This window comes from Gossypium raimondii, chromosome 4 (assembly GCF_025698545.1).
Source record: "Gossypium raimondii isolate GPD5lz chromosome 4, ASM2569854v1, whole genome shotgun sequence".
Classification (NCBI taxonomy): Eukaryota; Viridiplantae; Streptophyta; class Magnoliopsida; order Malvales; family Malvaceae; genus Gossypium; species Gossypium raimondii.
The window spans coordinates 14,327,883-14,334,867 of NC_068568.1; the positions used below are offsets into that span (position 1 = coordinate 14,327,883).

Consider the following 6,985-nt stretch of genomic DNA (forward strand, 5'->3'; position numbering starts at 1 on the left):
AAAAAGATGGATATTTATTTTAACAAACAATATAATTATATTAATCATCTAATTTTATTAATTTAACATAAATTTAATATCTATAAAATGCACCGTGACCCAATCTCTGTCCATACCCAATAATTTTTTTTGCAAAAATGCAAAAGACAGAGACAAAATCATGTGATTTTGAACATGAAACCAATATTATACCAAAAACTTGAATCAAATTGATGATGATAATAATATGATATCATAGGAAAAAAAGGTAATATGTTTATGAGACACAAACAAGAAGTCCCAAGTCCATAAATGCAAGTAGTCGACCAAACTGACCAAAAACAAAAACATCCCCATACCATGATTTGCAGTCAATAGAGTGCTCAAATTGTTTTCTTAGGTAGCATGGGCTGGGATGGGGCTACATGTTTAAAGCTGGTGGAGCAAAAAGTATAAAATGATAATGAAGAACATGGCAAAGTAAGATTTAAGAATGCAGGACAAATAATAATTATGAAAGAAAAAACCATTCCCCCATGATTTGATATGTTAAACCTCACAGGAATACCATGGCCATATATGCATGGGCATGAAGGACTCTCTCAACATCAAATGCAGACAAAACTTGGGATAGAACAGTAGAACTGGAGCTAGCTCTTGGCGGATGTTAAAAGCCATGTTTCCTATTTTTACTGTTTTTGATTCTTTCTCAACCCGGAACATGGTAGGACCATCGTGATCATCTTCCTTTTTTGGTTTGCCTTATCTTTTCAGCAATTTGGATGACTTAATATAACAAAAGAAAAAGATCCTTTTTAAAGTTTTTTCCATTTATCCTAGCCACTACTGGTAGTTAAAAATGGTGACAAAAAGAGCTTTTGGCTCATCTTTTATTTAGAGTACACTATCTTTTATGACTTTTTTTTATTACAAACTCCTCTTTTTACAGTTGCAGCTAGCTATAGACCTAGTTGTTTGGTAGATTTAGGTTCGAAGTTGGGATCTGCTCTCTTATTTTATGAATCTTGTTGAACTACATATGCAACAGTTCTAGCCCAAAACTTGAGATGTTTCTTCATATCAGCAGCAGCAGAGACCCTTGGTACTCTTAGATTCAGCAAAGGAGAATCGGGTCTTTTAATCAGCCAAGCTTCTGATAAATATGGTCTTATAACACCTCTCTTCTCTTCTTGTTCAATATCATCGTCTTTAGATAGTTGGTCAGCATCAACATTGACTTCATTATGGATCCGTTTAGTTCTGGAAAATCCAAGTCTGAGCAAGCCGGGGATAACACTAATCATCCTGGCGTTCAAGTGCTCTTTTGTGAATACAAATCCAAGATCCATGAACCCTTTTACTTCTTCCAGTTCCAAGTCTTTCAAGCTCCTACAACTCGTGGATTTTTGCAGTTTGCATTGATGGTTAATCCTCTGATGTTTATGAGTCGATTGAGATGGAGAATGTGAACGACTAAGGTTCCCTCTTCTTGATCTTTTCTTCAATTGTTTTTCCTCTTTTTTAGGATCATCCTAAGAATTTGATCACCATGAAAAACAACAGCAAAAATGAAACAAAAAATAAGAAACATATTTCAAGAGTGTTGAACTTGATGAGCGTAGTTCTTTTTCATTCTTTTATTATTATTATTATTATTACTGTTTACCAGCGCTGGTTTTTCTTGGTCTGCAACAGATGATAAAGAGAGGCTTGAAGATGATGAGCTTGTAGTGGTAGATTCTGAGAGGGGCTGCTTTGGTTCGAGGGGGAAATATGGTGAAAAGGGGTCTGGGACAAGAATAATCTGTTGAAACCAGAGACGATCCATGGCTCCTACGAGACATAAAGAGAGGTTATTAGCCATTGAGAAAAAAGGGGGAGGGGGGGGGGGATACATAGAGGGAGAGAGGGTTATTTATCAGCATCAGTTTAGGGGTTGTATGGTGTTGAAAGAATAAGGAAAAGCATTGGAATATAGAAGTGGTGGAACCTTTGGGCAGTGGAAGATGTGGTGATGGCCATGGATTCATCCAACTCCACATCTTTTCACAAGAGACCCATATACATGATGTGGATACTATTTGTTGCAGTCATGTTGATTCTCTATGTCATAATAGTGGACCACCAAGGGGGACTCTGAACCAACCCGGGACAAGCAGGTGGTATCAACTCTCGTAATCGCCCATTGTCAAATATAATCTGCTTTCTAATTGAAGCTCCAGTCAGGACAAATCATGGACAGTGAACCGAAATAATCCAGCAACTCATAACTCACGACTCACAAACGTCTCTTTAAACATTGCAATATCCGCTTTATGTTAGCTTGAAGATTATATCTTCTATACACACACAAATAATTAACGTAAATTATTTTAATATTAATTTAATATGTAATTTTATACATGAACTTCGATTTTATATATAAACTTTGATTTTGTATAATTTTATATATAAAATTTTGATTTGATCCAATTTTTATAAATTATTAACATAATTATTAATATAACATCATCATTTGATGTTTATATATTGCATACACAAATAATTATATTTATCCAATAAAAAATAAATTTATGTGTTTATTTTTTAAATGTGTTTTAATTGAATCAAAATTAAAGTTTCATATATATATTTAAACTACAATCAAAATGTCATGTTTGATTTTGAGATTTATCCAAACAAAAAACATGATTGGAACCTTTCCCTTCGTTAAGATTTATTCTTTTTCTCTAAAGTTTAATATTTGAATAAGATTTTATTATCATGAATAAATAGCCAATTAGGGCATTTGGTCTAGTGGTATGATTCTCGCTTAGGGTGCGAGAGGTCCCGAGTTCAATTCTCGGAATGCCCCTATTTCTTTACGTTTTCCCAAGATTTCGGAATTTATGGCCGTTTAGAGTAAGCAATTTCTACTGTACCTTGGAAGTTAGCCCAAAATGATAGTGGACTCATTGACTTTCCAAACTACTCCAAAAGTTAGTAGCTTTTTCTTTTTGCTTTTTATCAGTAGTTTTCATGATGCCCATAAAGTCAAGAAATTGGATTTTAAATCAATATGTTGGATAGGACTTACGATTTGAAATTGAGACTGTTGTAGGTGAGAAATCTATCCTTCAATGAGAGAAAGGTTAATGGGTAGTCTCAGAAAAGAAAAACATGTATGTTCTTTGTGTGTCTAGAGTAGGAGTAGGCATTTCCAATGAAACAAAGTTGATATGGGTAGAAATATTAGCCTAAAATAGACACCATGAAAGTACTTTAGTCTTTCCATAAAACTTAATCAGCCGTGCATTGGCAACGTGATAGAACTTCTCATTTCTCCAACTCCATCCGTACAACATTATAAAAATTGTGTTTAGATTTTTCAGAGAACCTGCCTCAGTCTTTGTTGCAGAGCTTATGTACAGATATATGAAAATTTCATGACACGTCCTTTTTTCAGTGTTCGAATCATGTTTTTGAACAAGTCTAGGGCTTGTTTTCAAGACCAAAGTTGATAAAACAAGTAGCAAATATGCTTAAGAGCTACTTAAATATGAGATGATAAGTTTTACTTTTGTTTCTAAATCTTCATTGCTGTGATCCTTTTTTATGCTTTGCAAGACATAAAAAACTATCAAGTAACATTTCATCTAATGCTGGCAGCCCAATCATGTTGTTCTTTGCCGTGTCAACACTGATTTTTTTCTGATTTACAACACATTAAGCATCACAAATTACCCATTTCAACAGTGATCATTGCATTGAAAAGATTTGATTCAGCAACAAATTAGCAGATACGAAATCACCAAACTTTTATTCCAAACAGAAGGTTTACTTAGATTAACATGTTACATTCAGAGATAAGAAAATAGGCACTTTCCTAAAGGCTTATTTGTGACCATCTTAAGCTAGAACAAAGACAGAAGAAGAATTAACTTCTCACTGCCCACCACGGAGACGAAGAACAAGGTGAAGGGTGGACTCTTTCTGAATGTTATAATCAGCTAAAGTCCTCCCATCCTCCAATTGCTTGCCAGCAAAGATGAGCCTTTGCTGATCTGGGGGGATACCTTCCTTGTCCTGAATCTTTGCCTTCACATTGTCAATTGTATCCGAACTTTCCACCTCCAATGTGATTGTTTTCCCAGTCAATGTCTTAACGAAAATCTGCATGCCTCCACGAAGCCTCAAAACAAGGTGAAGGGTCGATTCCTTCTGGATGTTATAATCAGCCAAGGTCCTCCCATCCTCAAGCTGCTTCCCTGCAAAGATCAAACGTTGTTGGTCTGGCGGGATCCCTTCCTTGTCCTGAATCTTCGCCTTTACATTGTCGATGGTGTCCGAACTCTCCACCTCCAAGGTGATGGTCTTGCCGGTCAAGGTTTTCACGAAGATCTGCATTCCCCCGCGAAGACGGAGGACGAGGTGGAGGGTGGATTCCTTCTGGATATTATAATCGGCCAGGGTACGGCCATCTTCGAGCTGTTTGCCGGCGAAGATGAGACGCTGCTGGTCTGGTGGGATGCCTTCCTTGTCTTGGATTTTAGACTTGACATTGTCGATGGTGTCGGAGCTCTCGACTTCGAGGGTGATGGTCTTGCCGGTTAAGGTTTTGACGAAGATCTGCATACCCCCACGAAGACGGAGGACAAGGTGGAGGGTGGATTCCTTCTGGATGTTGTAATCGGCCAAGGTACGGCCGTCCTCGAGCTGTTTGCCGGCGAAGATGAGACGCTGCTGGTCTGGTGGGATGCCTTCCTTGTCTTGAATTTTAGACTTTACATTATCGATGGTGTCAGAGCTCTCGACTTCGAGGGTGATGGTCTTGCCGGTTAAAGTTTTGACGAAGATCTGCATACCCCCACGAAGACGTAAGACAAGGTGGAGGGTGGATTCCTTCTGGATGTTGTAATCGGCCAAGGTACGGCCGTCCTCGAGCTGTTTTCCGGCGAAGATAAGACGCTGCTGGTCTGGTGGGATGCCTTCCTTGTCTTGAATTTTAGACTTCACATTATCGATGGTGTCGGAGCTCTCGACTTCGAGGGTGATGGTCTTGCCGGTTAAGGTTTTGACGAAGATCTGCATACCCCCACGAAGACGGAGGACAAGGTGGAGGGTAGATTCCTTCTGGATGTTGTAATCGGCCAAGGTACGGCCGTCCTCGAGCTGTTTTCCGGCGAAGATGAGACGCTGCTGGTCTGGTGGGATGCCTTCCTTGTCTTGAATTTTAGACTTCACATTGTCGATGGTGTCAGAACTCTCAACCTCGAGGGTGATGGTCTTGCCGGTAAGGGTTTTGACGAAGATCTGCATCTTTGGAGAGTTGATTGAAAAAAGATTTAAGAAGAGCTTGAATCGGTCTGCGTTGGATGGAGAGAGAGGGGGTGAGGCGATGCTTATATAGAAGAGAGGGTGTGGATTTTCTTAGGTTGGAAGGTCTGGAGGAAACGAGAAAATTGCGGTCAGATGAGTCGGCGTGCAGTTACGTTAGCCACACGGTGGTGTTTCTAAGATTGGCCTACGCAACTTGCTAATTCATTCTCGAATCTTCTCGTTTCCTTATCCCCACCTCCTCACCCTAGTGGTGTTCATTCGGTTAACCGACCGGTTAATCGACCCGAAATAACATTAACCGAATTAATCGACCTTTCAAAATCTTTAACCGTTAACCGAACCAAAATTTTTTTCAAAAAAATTAACCGAACCGAAATTTTTTCGGTTAATTCGGTCGGTTAACCGAATTAACCGAAAATTATATGTTTTTTATTTTTGGTTAAAAATTAACCGAATTAACCGAATTAACCGAATTACCCGAATTAACCAAATTACCCGAATTATCCGAATTAACCGAATTACCCGAATTAACCAAATTAACCAAATTGAATCACTACATAATTAAATTATTTTTAGACTTTTAGACTTTAGTTTTAGTCTTAGTTTTAAAATTTTATTTTTATTTATTAAATTATTTGTAATTTAATTTTATGATTGGGTTGGGTTGGGTTGAATGCTTGAGTTTAGATTGGGTTTAGGTGAATAGTGGGCCTATTTATATATTATAATTTTATTTATTAATTTTTTCGGTTAACCGAAAAAATTCGGTTAACCGACCGGTTTCGAACCGAATTAACCGTTAACCGAAAAATCAAAAAATAATTAACCGACCCCCGACCGAAAAAATTCGGTTAACCGACCGATTAACCGAATTCGGTCGGTTAACCGAATTTTTTTGGTTTTACCCGAATTTTGCACACCCCTACCTCACCCAACTCCACTAACCAATTTTTCTTCAATTATTTACTTGAATAAATGTTTTTCACTTAATTATTATAATGGATACTTTATTTTTAAAGAATAATATTTGATGCACTTAAACATAATTAAATATTAACCTTAATTATTATAAATAGATATTAATTAATTTTGGATTTAGAATATTAAGTTTAGAAGTTTAGAGTATAAAATTTTAGCATTTATTTATAATTATTTATTATTTAATTATATTTAAATGAAGTTATTAGAATTTATTTATAAGTCTATTATTTTTATTTTATTTAATGATGACGTGTTATATTATTATTCACTGTTGTTGTATAAATTATATGCACCGACATTGCATCAAAGATTTTTTAATTATATGATAGGATTTGAAAGTAAATAAAATACATACGGATATTTTATTACATGATAATTAATTATAATGGTACCGATTTTTAAAAGAATATAAATATTTTGATATAAAATAAATAAAATGATGAAGATAAAATATGTAGTGCAACAAAAGAAAAGCATTTATATCATATTTAATATTAAAAAAATTAAAAGAACTCAAATAAGTTAGGGATAGCTTACATTAGTATAATTTTAAAATATATAGTTTTAGGCACAAATAAATTAATGTCATATTATCAATTTTTGAAGACATACAAATATTATTCTATACTCAATCATATATAATATATCTTTAATTTAATTAAAATTTTAGGGAAAACATTGAAACTATATAACCGAAAAATATAAC

General features: G+C 35.7%; 2 protein-coding genes, 1 long non-coding RNA gene and 1 other non-coding gene across 4 annotated transcripts; 2 read left to right on the forward strand and 2 right to left on the reverse strand.

Moving 5' to 3' along the window:
* Positions 1 to 839: 839 nt before the first annotated feature.
* LOC105768128 (uncharacterized) lies at positions 840 to 1,876 on the reverse strand. Its single transcript, XM_012587882.2, has 2 exons — positions 1,646 to 1,876; positions 840 to 1,511 (listed from the first exon to the last, which is right to left on the reverse strand). The coding sequence occupies exons 1-2, from the start codon at positions 1,874 to 1,876 to the stop codon at positions 996 to 998; spliced, it is 747 nt and encodes a 248-aa protein (XP_012443336.2). The 3' UTR covers positions 840 to 995.
* On the forward strand, positions 1,311 to 2,421 carry LOC128040540 (uncharacterized). Its single transcript, XR_008195143.1, has 2 exons — positions 1,311 to 1,457; positions 1,675 to 2,421. It is a non-coding gene; the product is annotated as an uncharacterized LOC128040540 (long non-coding RNA).
* Positions 2,422 to 2,761: 340 nt separating this feature from the next.
* On the forward strand, positions 2,762 to 2,833 carry TRNAP-AGG (transfer RNA proline (anticodon AGG)). The gene has a single exon. It is a non-coding gene; the product is annotated as a tRNA-Pro (tRNA).
* Positions 2,834 to 3,759: 926 nt separating this feature from the next.
* On the reverse strand, positions 3,760 to 5,424 carry LOC105768120 (polyubiquitin). The gene has a single exon (XM_012587873.2). It carries the CDS (start codon positions 5,275 to 5,277, stop codon positions 3,904 to 3,906), a length of 1,374 nt encoding a protein of 457 aa, XP_012443327.1. The 5' UTR covers positions 5,278 to 5,424; the 3' UTR covers positions 3,760 to 3,903.
* Between the last annotated feature and the right edge of the window lie 1,561 nt (positions 5,425 to 6,985).

Coding starts and splice junctions, on each gene's coding strand:
- LOC105768128 (XM_012587882.2), bottom strand. CDS start 1,876: ATGTATCCCCCCCCCCCTCCCCCTTTTTTCTCAATGGCTAATAACCTC. Junction 1,512..1,645: donor ACCAAGAAAAACCAGCGCTG/GTAAACAGTAAT, acceptor TCAAATTCTTAG/GATGATCCTAAAAAAGAGGA.
- LOC105768120 (XM_012587873.2), bottom strand. CDS start 5,277: ATGCAGATCTTCGTCAAAACCCTTACCGGCAAGACCATCACCCTCGAG.